This window comes from Lactuca virosa, chromosome 4 (assembly GCF_052849685.1).
Source record: "Lactuca virosa cultivar CGN04683 chromosome 4, Lactuca_virosa_CGN04683_v6, whole genome shotgun sequence".
Classification (NCBI taxonomy): domain Eukaryota; kingdom Viridiplantae; phylum Streptophyta; class Magnoliopsida; order Asterales; family Asteraceae; genus Lactuca; species Lactuca virosa.
In genome coordinates, this window is record NC_136429.1 from 529149955 (window position 1) to 529167753 (window position 17799).

General features: G+C 36.1%; 1 protein-coding gene across 1 annotated transcript; it reads right to left on the reverse strand.

The window, feature by feature from the left end:
- Nucleotides 1-626: 626 nt before the first annotated feature.
- On the reverse strand, nt 627-1673 carry LOC145107160 (protein FAR1-RELATED SEQUENCE 11-like). Its single transcript, XM_079044015.1, has 2 exons — nt 1401-1673; nt 627-1238 (listed from the first exon to the last, which is right to left on the reverse strand). The coding sequence occupies exons 1-2, from the start codon at nt 1671-1673 to the stop codon at nt 627-629; spliced, it is 885 nt and encodes a 294-aa protein (XP_078900141.1).
- Nucleotides 1674-17799: the final 16126 nt, after the last annotated feature.

Here is a 17799-nt window from a genome sequence, read left to right on the forward strand (position 1 = left end):
TTTAACATAATAGCAGAGTATTTCACAATTTTCATAGCATTAATCTGTTGAAAGTAATTAATGTATTTATGATATTATTCATTATTGACTATAACAAAGGGTTTAAAGTTTAATGTTGTTAAACTTATGACTAAAATATACCCAAAAGCAGACATGAAATAGTATATAAAAAAACATGTAAAATAAATCAATATATGATGTATAGGTGTTTTAAAATAAAACAACATAATGAAACATAGAAACATCTCCTTATTCATGAATCGTACAAACATTTGTTAGTATGATATACTACTAACAGCATACAATAAACTATGAATACTGCTTGAATTGTATATGTCTATAGTCTATAATGATTGATGTTTATATAATTTCAACAAAGGAAAAATATATCTATTCTAAATGCAAACTGTTTTAATCAAATAACAGAGGTTTAAATGCCTGTTCATATCATTAATCTGTTATGATTACCAGATATGTTTATGATATTATTCATTGTTGAATAAAACAAAACGTTAAAAATCATGAAGGTGTTTTAAGATAAAATAACATACTGAATCATAGAAACATATTCTTATTCATAAATCTAATAGAAAAATAAAATCTATTGGGCAAATGAATGGGCCATTTTAAGGTTGTTTTGACTCTCGTGCAAGTCTGACTTTGCAAGTCCTCCAATTATGGTTAACATATTGATTGCAACCTGTGCAAATTCTAGTTTTTTTCTTTGCAGCTGCAACAGCTTTCTCAGTAGCACTAACCATTTTTTTCTTAGTTCCACTCCCTTTGGTACGTATAGATGAAGGTGGATGGATATTTATTTCATCAGGAATGTTGCGTATTCCAAGCATCCGAATAATTTCTTCTTCATCATTATCAGATGATGATTGGTTTGAACTGCCAAACTCCATTGCTGCCTGCTTCAAGATACGTGTTTTTTCAACAAATTCCAACAATTTCTCCTTGCTTCTTTTGAAATGATCCAAGCAGTATTCAATATTGATGTATGCCTCTGTTAGAAGTTTAAAGGTGTCATCTTCGGTTTCCATGGCAACATGTTTCATGGCAAGCAAATGGCTGGAAATTGCATCCCTTCTCCATCTTCTGAGAATATACTGCTCTGGAATCTCTTCAACATGGTTGTTTTTCAATACAACAAAAATATGACGACACAAAATGCCAGTACGTATAAAGTGATTGCATGAACATTTAACTTCTTTTTCAGGCAACTTTAGTTCAACCTACATTGTATAATAAAAATAATGTATGTTAGTAACTCGTTGAATTAACATATTAGTTGGTGGTTATTGCATAATATTGAAACAAGTATATGTAATTTAAAAATAATGATATAATATACTTGTATGATCACTAATGAATAGCGTTTCAACAATGAATATAACCTTGCATTTTATCTTCAACTGTTTGCTCTTATTCGTTTGTGTAATCATAACAACTTGCCACCCATTAATCATTTCAACACTGTCAATAGAACAGTACCAGGCTGCTTTAAATATTTCCTTTTTGACCTCATAGAAAACGGTTTTAGTGTAAACCGCAGTTGCATGTTCTAGTAATCCACTTGGAAGCATCATTTCATGTTTTGCATTTTTTGTATCATGTTCTAGTTTCTGTTGACCATTTCGTTGCTTTCCAATTGCAGTGGCATAGTTCATCATGAAATAGATAAGAAATTACCAGAGTTAGAGTATTTATTAAAAAATGAGTTGACACTTTCAGACCTTGAAGTAGTTTTCATCAGACCATGTAGTGGCATGTCTTTAAAATAGGCTGGAATCCAAAGCTTTCGATCCTTGTACATGTCTTTGAACTATCTTTTGTCTTGTAGTTTGAATTTTCTCATAAGCAGTTTCCACCTTGATTCAAAGACTTTAGGCTCGATGTAGACATTCCAAACAAGCTTAGTAAAACGCTTTCGAAAATCAGTGTTTTTCAGAAAATCTGCTGAAACCTAAAAAAAAACATTAGAATTTTATAAGATTATCTATGAATAAACAATATCTATGCTAATCATTTTTAAAAATACGTAAACTGTTTAAATCATTGCTTAATAAAACATGTTCTGTGTTAACTATGAATAAAATATACACACCTTAGCTTGTAGTTTTTTCATAATGTGCCACATACATAAGCGGTGATTAGAATTAGGAAATATTGCTTCAACGGCCTGTAGAATTGTTGGATCTTGGTCTGTTAACACTAATTGAGGGTGTTTTCCATGTGCTTTCATAAAAGGTTCAAGCAACCAACGATAAGATTCTATTGACTCGTTGATTAACAAACCTGCTGCAATGTTTATTGAACGTTTGTGGTTATCAATAGCTGTAAACGGCACAAAAATCATTCCATACCTGTATTAAAAAGTTAATTAAAAACAAATTCAACAGTTATTATAAACTCAAAAAACAGCAATATTCATATTTAAAGAAAAAAAATAGAAAGTATAAGAGCATACTTATTTGTTCGGAATGTAGCATCAAATGAGATCACATCTCCAAACTCCTTGTAATATAATTTATCGGTTTCATCCGCCCAAAACATTGCGTTTAACACACTATCAACACATTTATACTCAAATGTGTAGTTAGGTAACTCATCTTTCCTCATGTTCATTTTGTCAACAACCAACTGTGCATCCTTGTCACCTATAATCTTTCCCATTTTCCTTCTAAAATTTTAATAATCAATTGCTTCAGGGCCAGCATTTTCATAACCTCCTTGCAAACTAGCTTGTAACTTATGTGCCTTTGTTGCACCAATGTTAGATGTTGAAGAACGCACTATAAACTCCTTGTCTTTATAACTAAGTCGTCATGCACGTTTGGAATACCGTCTTTCTTCTTTAGTTTCTAGGGGGTGGTCGTGCTTCTCTTCAAACTCATATATTTTACAAGCATTAGTTCGCATATGTAACCTTTCAAACTTTATCAATGCCTTGCAGTCCGTGATTCTGAAGTTTGAGTTTCGTTTATTCCTTCCAGTTCCGTCAGGATCCAAAGTGTCAGTTGATCTATTAGGTATTTTACCCATTTTGTTGCACACTACATACCTTTTTTTAATGGTTTTGTCACCAAACCTCGTTACTGTATTTAACCTGAGACCAAAACTTGCTTTATCTGCATATAATTTATACATTTCAACCGCCTCCTCTAATGATTGATAAGTAGCATCTACATCTGGCATAAATTCTTTAGGAACAATAGGTTTCCACAACTTGGTTTTCCCACCAGGCGAGTCAACAACATTACTATTGAATGATTCCTCTTCAGAATCAGTTCGATTTGTACCTGTTTTTTTAGTCAACAAAAAACAATAATGCGACATGAGAGACATAATATAAATTTAGATCAATTACGTATTCATAAACTAAACAATTTTCTAATCATAATCAACATGTGTGAAACAGTAATCAAAATTGAAGTGTTTACTCATTTTAAAATACATAGAACTATGTCAAAAGATTTAAATCATTATCATATATGATTGTTACGCATAATCACCAATGCTTATCAAACTTAAGAAACATTGTATTAAACTTACGAAACAATGTACAACAATTTGTGATATACACCAGCATTAGTTAATTAATACATAAAACGTATATGATTAATCGTATACAAATATGTACCGAATAAATGACACGTCTTATTCATCATATACATAAATTCAATGCTGATTGTAATACACGAACTGTATTTAAAAGATGTTGATATTGTTACCTTCACTAGCATTATCAGATAATTGAATTCTTCCGTTGTATTGATCGTCCGAATGATAGAAATCGTCTTCATGATATTGATTATTGTCGAATGCTTCGTCGCCATAATGATCATCATGTTCGGTATCATCGCTGCTGTAATCAAAACAGTCCGACATCGAAAATTTGGGTTAACAAATTCCTACGTTGTTATCTTCAACCATAATCGATGTTACAGATACAATTGTCGATTGACTAAATCACGAATCGTATATTGGAAACCGTATCTTCAATTCAAAGATAACTATGGAATATCCCTTAATTATAGGTAAATAATAATGGATAATATATTGATTATTAATTGTATTATATTAATTAAAAATTATATTAAATACAAATTTACTTAAATACCCTAATAAAATGATTGGCTGATAAGTGTTCTCGCGTTCTCAACCTTTTAGGTGTTCTCAATTGATCCTACTCCTATATATATATATATATATATATATATATATATATATATATATATATATATATATATATATATATATATATATATATATATATATATATATATATATATATATAAAAGTAGGCTTTTTCTTTTGCAAATTCAGTTCTGGTCAGTCCGGCCACATGATGTTGTGAATAACTTTTGTATTCAACAAATAAGATCCTATTTTAAGATAGAGGATATTGCGAGTTCAAAATAGTAAAACCTAATGGTTGCATCCCCACATGATGTTGCATGGATCTGGAAAATATTAAAAGGTAAAGTAATTTGAAATATATTAGAAAAATATCATTTACGTTAAGTGGCGTAGCCAGGATTTTGTTTTAGGGTAGACCAAATAATATACAAAATATTAACGAGTGGCAAAATTCTTTAAACGATAACAAAATATAATTATATATGCATTATTAACTAAAATTTTTGTTTTAAGTTTCACATGATGTTGTCTTACATCATTAAAATAATCTAAAATAGAGTCTAATCGACATAGACAATAATGTATTCTTTTCTACTAATTTCAAGTTTTGAATGGAATAAACCATATCACAACCCTAATTCCTTTTATTTAACAAAAATATATATTGTACATACCATATATATATATATATATATATATATATATATATATATAGAGAGAGAGAGAGAGAGATAGAGAGAGAGAGCTAGGTTCAAATGTTTCTAGCAACTATTGTGTGCATGAATGCACCAATAGGAATTTAGGAAATAATAAAATAAACAAATAAATAAATAAGGGTGATTTAGTAATCTGATATATAAATTCCATAAATATTTCCTATAATCCAGTTATATTGACTTTTACCCTAATTTCTCCCATATTTATCTACGGTCGTTCTTTTTCCCTCACCCCACTTGTGTTTGTGTGTGTGTACGAGAGCACGTTATTCTTCTCCCGCCATCGCCTCGCCTCCGGATGTGAAACTTACAAGGTGAGTAAACCCTAAAATGATCTGATCAAAGCACATCGCCGGTAGATGCAGAGGCGAAAATCTAGCCTTCCTCAAATGCAAGAAGGATTATCCCAACCCTGAGAAATGTCTCGACAAAGGCAGCCAAGTTACCCGTTGCGTCGTGTCCCTATAAGTGTATAGTTTCCACCAGGATATTACCTTGATTTCAATAAATCTACACACAAACTAATGTTAGATCTTTGTTTGCACTTGTACGAATTCGCTACCAAATTTATTGTGATCATCGATTCTTCAAATTGCATCTATTCAATTATGAAACACATATAAAGGAGAATTGTGCAAGCCAAATGTTGTGACAGAGTTGCTAGAGTTGTTGTTTAAGAAGCCAAAACTGAGACCTAATTACTCTGTTCCTGGATTAGATCGTGAAGATGATGAAGAACTTAGAAGGCCAGTTTTTGGAAAGAGAATCAGGAACAAGAAAATTAATAATTAAGGTCTCCTTCACTCCACAAGTACCTCATTCTAGTTCCTCTAAATTCGACACTCTTAGTTTTAATCTTCTAAATAGTTGAACAATCACTCTTTTTTTTCTTATGCTCCCATAAACATTTCACTACTGAGGCATTGATTTTCAGATTCCAATTTGATAATGGATTTTTTTGCACATTCAACACAAACATGATTCCATCCATATCATCATCTAACTCTCATATTAATTATGAAGTTGAGAATAGTCATTCGACTTGATTAAGTTGTTCTTTTATTTCAAATGGCATGAAATAAGTTGATATTGTATTATATTATAGGAAATTACACCTGATCACACTATGAATGGATCTTACTGATGGGTAAGCCATCCATTTCTTCCCTTTTATGGAGTTAATAAAATAGATGAATTAGAAATAGAATGTTGGTTGCTTTTTACACATACCATACAGTGGTTATGAGCTAAGATGGAGGCTGAAGCCAAAGATTCTGAAGATGAAGCAGGAGGCATTTTAACTACAGTGGTATATTCTTGATAATAGAAATTCTTAAAGAATATTCAAAACCATTCTGCAAGAATAGTTTATTCTGTAAGAATATTTTTGTTGTATTCTGATAGAATTGTAGTTAATTATTTGTATGTTTAATGTGCAGTTGTTACAAGTGTATCACTACAAATTACTTGGCAATGAAACTTTGATAGAAATGGCTTGAAGACCTGATGGGAAAGGCTTGAAGAATGAATTAAAGAATAATCAAACTCACTGTTTAAGAATGTTGTTATTTTTTAAGAATTATACTTGTTATTCTTTCAGAATGTTTGTTATTATTCAATGAATCACAATCATACAATGTAATTATTTGGTATATTATTAGTTCAAGAATCGATTTTGTGTATTCTTTCTGAATGTATTTACTAGTTTATGATTGACATTCTGTCATTCTGACAGAATAAAATCAAAAAATAGTTTTTACTAGTTTATGGTTGGCATTCTATCATTCTGACAGAATAAAATCGTATTTTTAAATTTGAATTAATTTAAAATATTCAGATTTTAAAAAATAAAGGAATTAATTATCCCTAAAAATCCAAAAAAATCCTTTTTTAATATAGGTTAATTGACTAAAATGCCCTTATACTGAAATTTATGTGATTATATGGTACATGTTATCATATTATAATATCATAGACCCTCAGATCATTACCTTTGATTCTATTCCATCCGGCGGTCCAGATCTGTGTGCATTCTGGCACACAATAGTTAGTAAAAACAAAATAACATAACCCTATAAATATATCTTACCTTAAATTTATGTAGGTCGGTCAAGGCCTACTCTTGTCCTATATTGGCTATGCCCGTGTTTACGTTTATCATTTTGATTTGCTACAACTTGTTTTTGATAGAGGATTTGGAAGATGCCAAGAAGGCAAAAACCAAGTTGGAAAATTTTCAAAATTAATGTAATTTCTTTAAATTTAAAAATATAATAATATCAATTTAACCCCTTAATTAAATCATACCGATGATTTTTCTAAAAACACTATTGTCATGCAAATAAGTTTTGCTCATTTTACCAAATCTGATAACCCATTCAAGCATCGTTAAATTCTAAACCTAAAATCTATTAAGGCAATATTCGAAAAAAATAGTATTACACAAATTTTCCAAACCGGTTTTGCAAAAAGTTGTTTCAATCCTATTACATAGGTTTTGTTATTTTAGATCAAAAGAAAGAATATTCTTAAAGTCGAACGTATTTACCGTGTTTTACACTTGTCTTATATGTGAAACGAGTGTTCTATCTCTGATGGAAGCATGATTGATGACATCTACCCCCTCCCTCATTTTAAAAGGTTCCTAAATTTTGTTATTGTTACTGTCGTTGCTGTAATTATTTTAAAACCAAATCCAATCTCAAACTGTCACACCCCAAAACCCGAACGGCGGAAACGTTCCGGGGTGGAGGACGTCATGTTTAGTATCACAAGACATGCATCATAGTAATCAAAGTAATAAACAACCATTTCATTAGAAAGAAAGTGTTTACAAAGTATGTGGTTCACATAACATAGACTACAAAGAAAATAACAAAATAAGACATGAAGCTATACTGCTCCATCTTCTGAATCCCAGTGGGCGTACCTATCTACTGGTCTCCTGAGAATACAAGTTATTTTGAAAGAGTAGATCAGCATTTAAGCTGGTGAGTTCATAAGATTTTAGTGATGTAAGTAAGTTGTAAGAAATTGTAAGAAGTTGTAAGTAAGTTGTGTGTTCTTTTAGAAAAGTTCGCCTGTTCCTCCAGAAAATCCTATATTTCCTGCTTTGATGAAAGATAAGTAAAAATGACTCTACAATCCTTTCTATGCGTACTAAATGGATACAAGTTATATAAAACCCAAAGTAAACAAACAATCGGTTGTGTGTATCTGCCCTAAGCCCACAACCAAACAAGGAACAGGAAATGAGGCGGAAGGCACACATCCCATTGTTTGTTAGATCATCGTTGTATATAACCCTTGCGTATTCACTTGGTACTCACGGAGTTAACTGTAATAGTTCCTTTATATTTGATGAAAAGATTCTTTAAGAAAACCCTTATTTCTTTTAGTAAAAATGGTAACCACAGTGGTTCCTTCTATAATCACTTAGTTTATACTAGCTATATATAATCTAATATCGAACAGATAGTTAATTGTGTGAATCTGCCCTAAGCCCACAACCAAACAAGGAACAGGAAATGAAGCGGAAAGCACACATCCAACTACCTATCGGGTATTAATTATATATAACCCTGATGTATAAACTAAGGTATTATAGAATTAACCACCTAAGGTCCTTTAAGTTTATACTGGTTTAATAAAATGGATTAAACCCTTTACTGGTAAGTTTCTAGTTTTGTATACCAAATGTTCTATTTGAAAAGTATGTTTTGTACTAGAAAACTGTGCATTAAATTAGTGTCCTATAACCTGGCCCATACCTGGTACCCCTTATGATTACTTGGTGTATACGGAACATATATATAGCTAAGATAGGATAGATAGTAGGCTGGGTGAATCTGCTCTAAGCCCACAACCAAACAAGGAACAGGAAATGAAGCGGAAAGCACACATCCTACTACCTGTCGGATCCGATTAATATATATTCCTGATGTATGAACTAAGGAATCATAAAGTTAGCATTATAGGCCCCTCTCTACTGAATGTACTAGACTCGACTGTTCTGTTTGTAGTTTGTAAAGATGTAAGTTTTCCCTAGTTTATAATTATCTTAACTCGAAAATAGTTTGCATTAACTTTCAAGTGGAACCGTCACAATATGAAAGTAATGGGAAAATGTAAGTACACAGTTGTCTTTTGAATTGACATCCTGACGTACTGATTACCTTAAAACAAGTTTGTTTTATTAAGGTCATAATGTGATGGATAGTACCCATAATATACGCTCTCCCTGCAAGAGATTCTGGGGACCAAACGCGACTTCCACAAACAAATTGCTAGGCCGTGTAAATTCACATTAAAGTTATATGATCATGTATACCCAATTTACTATCATCTTTTTTTTAGAACAATGAGTTAGTGATTATTGGTATAATTACATCCTGTATTGTTCTCCTGCTATAGCATTTATTATGTTCTTTTTGTTATAGTATCTTAGTATGTTCTTTCTGTTATCGCGTATTGTATCTTCCTCCCTGTTTCTCTTTATAGTATGATCTCTATGTTATCGTGTATTGTATCTACCTCCCTGATTCTCTTTATAGTATGTTCTAGCATCTAGTATAAACCGAACCCCTAAACTATACCTACTATAGTTTACTAGTATGTTTACTTGAACTGTTATTGAAAAGACTCATTTATCTACTAAGTTATGATTGTACTTTAAAAACGGAGTTTTATAAGCTATAAAGTAACATAACTTAAAAAGAGTTTTTGAAATGTTTTGATCACTTATAAAAGACATAAGTATTCTTTTGAAAGATGTTTATAACAAACATTTACACAACTATCATTGTGTTTAACTTTTATTCCCCCCCTTAAAAGCATTTAAAACAGTTTAAAAGATTCATTATAGGGGTATGAACTCACTTTATGTGGGTGATTCAAACGAATATGCGCGTAAGGATGAGAAGTTCCACGGATGAAGTCCCGAGACACAAACGAGTCCTAAATTACATATAATGGAATATTTTGGCATGAATATAGTGTTTAGAAGCAACCACATACAAGGAAACACCTTTAGGGGCTAGGAAACACGTGGACCAAGTGTTAGAATCAAATGTGATTCTTCTAAGGGGAGTGTACGGCCACTAAATGGAGTGTGCGGCCATGGGTGTACAACCATGGAGTGTACGGCACAAGTGCACAAAAGTTTGCTTAAATGATAGGGAAGCATGTGGGACTATTACTCATCAAGTGTTGAAGCTAGATTTGCATTTTGGAGGCCCTTTAGGGGTGTACAGCCACACATGGGTGTACGGCCGTACACTCCTTTTGATCTTAAGTTTTGGTCGTTTTTAGGGTGTTAATCAAGTGTTCCTAACATGTACTAAGCATAGGGAAGGAGTACTTACGATTTGGAGGCTCAAGAGGGTTCACAGTCACCAAGAACAAGTGTGTGTTCTTGATGTTCTTGGTGAAAGATGAAGATCTACCCAAAAGATGATTTGCAATGGATGAAATCAAAGGGTGTTACTAGGTTAAGAAGGATAACAAGAAATCAAAACGGAAGAAAGGCTTACATTCTTGAAGATCGGGGTGAAAAGCCCGATGATAGTTGAGAGAGAAATCGATGTTCTTGACTTGGAAACTGAGGAAATGGCTTAGAAATGAAGGGATATCACTCTTATGGAGGGGGTGTACGGCCAACATGGGTGTACGGCCGCACACACATGTGTGTACGGCCGTACACTCCATCTAATGGAGTGTTCGGCTTGATTTCGACGCGAAGAACTTACGCAACTCAATCCTATACCCAATGCTTGAATGTACTGAGCTTTGAACCCTTAAACAGACTCTAAACAAGGCTAAAAGATAGCAGAAACGAGTCTGACACTCGGTTGGATTGAACGGCTGAACTTACAAGGCAAAGATTTTCGGGTTGTCACATTATCACCCCGTTAGAAGGAATTTCGTCCCGAAATTAGCTTTCTTAGCAGCACTACTGGGGTTGCGCTCCTCTGATCGGCAGAATACTCCCTCGTAGACCTGGGCAACTTTTCCCTAATGTTCATGATAGGATTCATACTGGGTCCATCTATCATTACCTCGTGTATACAACTCGTATATAATTAAGATTAGTAAGACGGTCGGATGTGCGACTCTGCTGTGACACCCAAATTTTTTGCAAAAATTTTAAACTTTTAAAACGCATCTTAAATTAAATTAAAACAACTGAAATAGTCATAACATAATCCATCAACTTAATAATCATATAAAATAAGTGCAGAAGTAATAATAATAATAATAATAAGGTCCCAACAAAAATAACTAGTAGCAATGTCCCGGTGCTCCATGTCAAGCCTTAGTCTCTTTAATCTTAACACCTGAAAAGTTATAAGGGAAACCGTAAGCACAAAGCTTAGTGAATTCAAACACAGACATTGTACTAACATTCATATTTACTAACCCTAATCCATTTTCCATTTATAATTATATGATAAGGGCAAAGAACGAATCAATGCCAATAATACAAGAAGGACTTGTAGGTTTGAACCGCACCGGGAAGATCCCGTATCACTTGGCCCTAATCACCGCACCTCATGATGAGTATTACGTTGGTGATATTACCTACCCACCGCACCGGTAAATCCGTATCCTTTGGTGGTGTCCCCATATCCATAATTAGTTACATACAGTGCACATGTACGAATTAAAACAATGGTTATATAGCATGCCTTTATAATAAATTCAAATAATCACACACGAGCTAACTAGCAAACGCAAACATCAATACAACGGTGTGAGAGAACTCACCTTGAGTGAGTAGTAAGGATAGCTAACAATCAAATAATGCTACCAAGCTTGAGCAAACTTCAAAACCTCACCTAAGAAGGACTAAAGGTTAGAAAGGAGAAGTAATGAAGCTATGAGTTGAGAAAAGAGTAATCACAGCAAGGTCTCTAAAACAGACCTGCTGTTCAAAACGGATTTACTCCAAAATATAAAACAGAAACATAGCTTTAACAAAATTTTATAGGAAACTATGACTGTTCAGGATTCCAGAACTATAAAGAACTCCTTCTAACTCCAAAAGATGAATTAAATATGAATTTTACAAAATGGTGTATCACTTTTGTCTCCAACAATACAGTCAAGTGATGTTGGCCAATTCTACCCAACTTGTAAGTAGAATTCGTCCAAACCAAAATTCAGAGAAGTAAAGGACATACAAATGAAAGTCTCAGAGTTGGAATTGAATGAAAAGCATCTCCCAAACTCCAGATATAAAATTCACATTGTGGACAATCACAGCACTAGCAAAAGCTGGTGACTACCCACTGATCTGGAGTGTGGATCCATTTTAACCAATTTATAATTGGAAATAACACCCCATCTGCTCCAGATCTTAAATTCATAATATAAGGAACATATAGAAACTTGGAATCACTCTGGATCCTTTTCCAAGCCTTAGAAATGATGAAAACAAAATGACATATCAGAACAGACCCGGATCAGACCTAACGGCAAAGATGCCATTCTTTCCCATAGATAAAGTCCTTATAAGTGAGGTTGGCCTGCTTAAGAAAGTTATCCAACTCAATTTGTGAACTTTTGGAACTGGTTTGGGGTCCGTTTGAGGTGTAGAGCTCAAGATATGAATTTTACAAAATGACTACAGATCTGATGGAAAACAGAATCGTAGCCACCCGTGATTCCTTTTTGGCTTATCCATCCTTCTCCCTTTGAAACACATTTTAAGATGTGTTCATCATCCCAATTTAGTCCCCATGATCATGGTGGTACTAAAAAGGGTTAGGTATCATTAGGATTTCATTTTGCCACAAGATTGTAATAATAATCAACATGAAAATGAACATAAAGCACATAAAATCACCATTCTCCCTTTTAGGGTTTCCATGATCTTTTGCCACATGTAATCCCCTAGATCCATCATCCACCATATATGGGGTGAAGATAGGATCTTGAGATGATGTATAACATACAATTACAAATCAAATAGGAAGGAGAAGAAGTGAAGATGAAATCATAAAACTAGAACAAGGTTATGAATCAAGTTGTAAGAAATGATAAGGAGGTTCATACCAATACGAATCAAGGCTGGAAATGAACAAGAATTAAGCTCCAAACAACAGCCCCTTGGCTGCTCTTGATCCCAAAGAGAGAGAGGACGATTTGAGAGAGAGATGGAGGGTTTAGAGTGTTTTTCTTGTGTGTGTTCCAAATGACTCAATTAACACATTAAGTACTATTTACTAGATAGACTTGCAAATAGGCCCATAGCCCATGGACTTCAATAAAAGGAGTTTACAAGATGATCAAAAGAGTCCAATAACATAAGAAATCAGACATTGGTTAAATAAATTAACCCAAGGTTACAAGGATAATTAAATTAAAATAACTAAACGTACCGAGAAAAACCGGGGCGTTACAACTCTCCCCCACTAAGAACGGACTTCGTCCTCGAAGTCAACACCTAAAAACAGATCCAGATAGTGATCCCTCATCTCGCCTTCCGGTTCCCAAGTCCATTTCGAACCCTTCCTATGTTGCCACTGCACCTTAACCAGGTTTATAGTCTTGTTGCGGAGAGCTTTCGTCTTTCGTTCTAAAATAGTGATTCGTTTCTCAACATAATGAGACGCTCGTCAACCTGTATGTCCTCCAGTGGTATCATAGTGGTCTCATCAACAAGGCATTTTCGTAACTGATACACGTGAAACGTATTATGAATTAGACTAAGCTCTTCAGGCAGCTCTAAACGGTAACCCACCTTTCCCACACGGGCTATGACCTTGTAGGGTCCAGTGAATCGGGGTCCGAGCTTTCCCCGTTTTCGAAATCGAATCACACCTTTCCAGGGGGAGACTTTGAGCAACATATAATCTCCCACCTGGAACTCAAGATTGGAGCATCTTTTGTCGGCATAATTTTTCTGACGACTCCTCGCTGTAACCAAATGATCCCGAATCACGTGGATTTTCTCTGTAGTCCGAAGCACGATATCGGTACTCCCAAGTACCCTCTGCCAAACCTCACCCCAACAAACGGGCGCCACGAATCATATCTAACAAAGACGACACCATCGTCATCCGGAGACACTTAGATCGAATCGGTTCGGCAGATTGTTTACGACTGAGAGCATCAGCTACAACATTAGATTTACCGGGGTGGTAGTGAATTTCACAATCATAATCTTTTACCACATCCAACCATCTGATCTGCCTCATGTTCAAATCCCGCTACTCGAACAAGTATTTCAGACTCTTATGGTCAGTGTATATGATACACTTCACTCTATAGAGATAGTGTCTCCAAATCTTAAGAGCGAAAACAATAGCCCCAAGCTCCAAATCATGAGTGGGGTAGTTTCGTTCGTGGGGTTTCAGCTGTCGGGAGGCATAGGCTATCACCCTGTCCCGTTGCATTAACACGGCACCAAGACCCTGAAGCGATGCATCACAGTAAACCACCATATCCTCAACCCTATCAGGTAAGGCCAAAATCGGAGCATCACACAATCGCTTCCTCAGCTCATCAAATGCAAATTGTTGCTCCGGGCCCTAAACGAATTTCACTGATTTCTTGGTCAATCGGGTGAGTGGTAAGGCGATTTTAGAGAAATTTTCAATGAACCTACGGTAATAACCGGCTAAACCCAAGAAACTGCGAATTTCAGAAGGTGTTTTTGGAATCTCCCATTGTTTAACCGCATCAACCTTGGCTTGATCGACCTTAATACCGTGTTTGTTTACCACATGGCCCAAGAACTGAACTTCTTCTAACCAAAATTCACATTTTGAGAATTTAGCATAAAGCCTTTCTCTTTCCAGAGTTTCCAGAATCTCCTGAAGGTGTTGCTCATGCTCCTCTTTGGTCTTAGAATAGACCAAGATGTCATCAATGAACACTATGACCGAACGGTTAAGCATTGAGCTACACACCCGGTTCATGAGATCCATAAACGCTGTGGGTGCATTGGTGAGCCCAAAAGGCATCACCACGAACTCAAAATGCCCATAACGAGTACGGAATGCTGTTTTCTCAATGTCTTCTTCACGAACCCGCATCTGATGGTAACCGCAACGTAAATCAGTCTTGGAGAACCAAGACGCTCCCTGAAGCTGATCGAAAAGATCGTCAATACGTGGAAATGGGTACCTATTCTTTATCGTGCGCTTGTTTAGCTCCCTATAATCAATACACATTCGCTGGGATCCATTTTTCTTATTCAGAAAGAGAATAGGAGCACCCCATGGCGAGCAGCTTGGCCGTATAAACCCTTTATCACTTAGTTCCTGAAGTTGATCTTGGAGCTCTTTCATCTCAGGTGGTGCCAAGCGGTAAGGAGATTTAGCTACCGGAGTCGCACCCAACACCAAATCAATGCGAAACTCCACTTGCCGAATAGGTGGCAAACCAGGGAGTTCCTCCGGAAAGACATCACTAAAGTCGGAAACGATAGGAACGTCGTCTAGTGCTATAGCAGAAGAGCAAGAAGCGATGGCCACGCAAGGAATGTCCCCCTGAATGATAAGTTCTCCACCTCTAGGGTTTTGAACACGAACTTGCTTCTTACGACAGTGGATTTCCACATCACACGCATCAAGCCAATCCATGCCTACGATAACGCAGAGCTCTCGCATCGCAATAGGGATAAGATCAATGGGGAATTCAACTCCAGAAAACTCGAGAGTGCAACCCCAATAAACATCGGTGACATAAATAGTGCGGTTGTCGGCAACTTCGACAACCATTGGGTTAGCCAATTTTCCGATACTACGCCCCAAACGATTAATAAACATGCGAGATACAAAAGAATGGGTAGCACCGCTATCAAATATAACAACATCGGGCTCGGAATCTAGCAAATAAGTGGCTGCCACTGTCGCTGTAATCACCGGCTCCTCCGCAGTCATCTGGTGAGCACGACCTCGTGTCACCATAGTGGGTCCCTTAGAGGACGATGCAATTGCAGGATTTGTACCCCCGTCTCCTTTACCAGTCTTCAACTTTGGGCATTCGGGCTTCTTGTGTCCCGTCTCGTTGCAGTGATAGCAGACGGGAACTGCAGAAGTAATATGAGGTGCTGCACTTGCAGGGGGATCCCTACAATTCTTCCAATGATGCCCTGGCTTTTTGTAGTTGTAGCATATCAACGGATTTTTCTTGCCCTGAAGACGTCCTATACTCATACCTTGACTTACTACCCTGCTTTCGTTTTTTCTGGGCATCTCTGGATGTCTTGGAAGAGGTGTCATTGGCCTTCCTCTTGGACTGGGTCTGCAACTCGATTTCCCTCCTCCTCGCTGCATTCATGATCGCGGATAAGGTCGAGAACTCCTGCATGCTAACGAATTCCCGAATCTCGGTACGTAGGATGGCCATGTACCGGCTGACCAACCAGGCCTCGTTCCCAGCAAACGAGGGGCAAAAAGATAGCATCTCCAAGAACTTGGCGTTCAGGTCGCTAACAGACTCGGTAGTCTGCTGTAAGGCCATGAACTCTTGCTGCATCCGCTGCTGCTCCACCTTAGGCACATATTGTGCCTCGAACCTCTCCATAAATTGGGCCCAAGACATGGCCCTCACTTCTTCTTCGCTTAATAGAGCGGTGATGGTGTTCCACCATGTCTTTCCCCTTTTCCGCAGCTGATTCATGGCGATCACAACTTTGTACTGGTCCGGACACCCAACAGTCATGAAGGCGCCCTCAACATCTGACACCCAGTGCTTAGCAGCAACTGGGTCGGATTCACCGTTCCAAAGAGGAGGGCTACACTTGCTGAACTTCTCGAAGTAGTATGCCGAATCCCGAACGGGCAGAGCCGGTAACGCTCCCCCGGGAATAGCTGCGAGGCGCTCATCCAAAAGAGCACCGACTTGGTTGATTATGTCATTGGTCACACCCGGGATTAGTTCATTGAAAGCATTATTGAATTCCTCAGCGACAATATCCCTAACTTGCTCCATTTGGAGCTGATTAAGTCGAGCAGGCGGAGTCATTGGTATCCGCAGAAGAAGGAAAATCTTAGAAACAATTCAGCCTAGATATTTCTAGGAAGACAAAACACTCAGCTTGCCGAAAATTTTTCAACCTTGCCCCGACCCGAAACCGGCACCGATGTTTCAAATAGTAGGGGCCCTTCTACTACCTTCCACACAAGTTCCAATTTCACATTCGCGTCTAGTTTCAAAATTTCCAGTTCGCTCTAGCCGTTAATTTTACAACTCTCTCACATGTTAACACTAAATAAATGTGTAATCTAACATTTTAAGACAAGTAGAATCTAATTCATAGTCAACAATTTAACATAAACATTTAACATAAGAAATAAGGCTTACTTGGCTGGCTCACTGGCACACCGCGACATCTTCCACTACTAGTCTTCAGAAGGTTTGAAAAATATTTTAAAAAGAAAATAAACTCTTATAGAGCCTCAAATTTGAGTCTAGAACATCCACAAGAATGCCTAGTTCCCTCAAACTGTGGCTCTGATACCAACTTGTGACACCCAAATTTTTTGCAAAAATTTTAAACTTTTAAAACGCATCTTAAATTAAATTAAAACAACTGAAATAGTCATAACATAATCCATCAACTTAATAATCATATAAAATAAGTGCGGAAGTAATAATAATAATAATAAGGTCCCAACAAAAATAACTAGTAGCAATGTCCCGGTGCTCCATGTCAAGCCTTAGCCTCTTTAATCTTAACACCTGAAAAGTTATAAGGGAAACCGTAAGCACAAAGCTTAGTGAATTCAAACACAGACATTGTACTAACATTCATATTTACTAACCCTAATCCATTTTCCATTTATAATTATATGATAAGGGCAAAGAACGAATCAATGCCAATAATACAAGAAGGACTTGTAGGTTTGAACCGCATCGGGAAGATCCCGTATCACTTGGCCCTAATCACCGCACCTCATTATGAGTATTACGTTGGTGATATTAC

What these genes read in the sequence shown, in the direction of transcription:
- LOC145107160 (XM_079044015.1), bottom strand. Translation starts at nt 1,673, where the DNA reads ATGAACTATGCCACTGCAATTGGAAAGCAACGAAATGGTCAACAGAAA. An exon ending in AGTTGAAGATAAAATGCAAG is followed by an intron (nt 1,239 to 1,400) that starts GTTATATTCATT and finishes TATACAATGTAG; the next exon opens with GTTGAACTAAAGTTGCCTGA.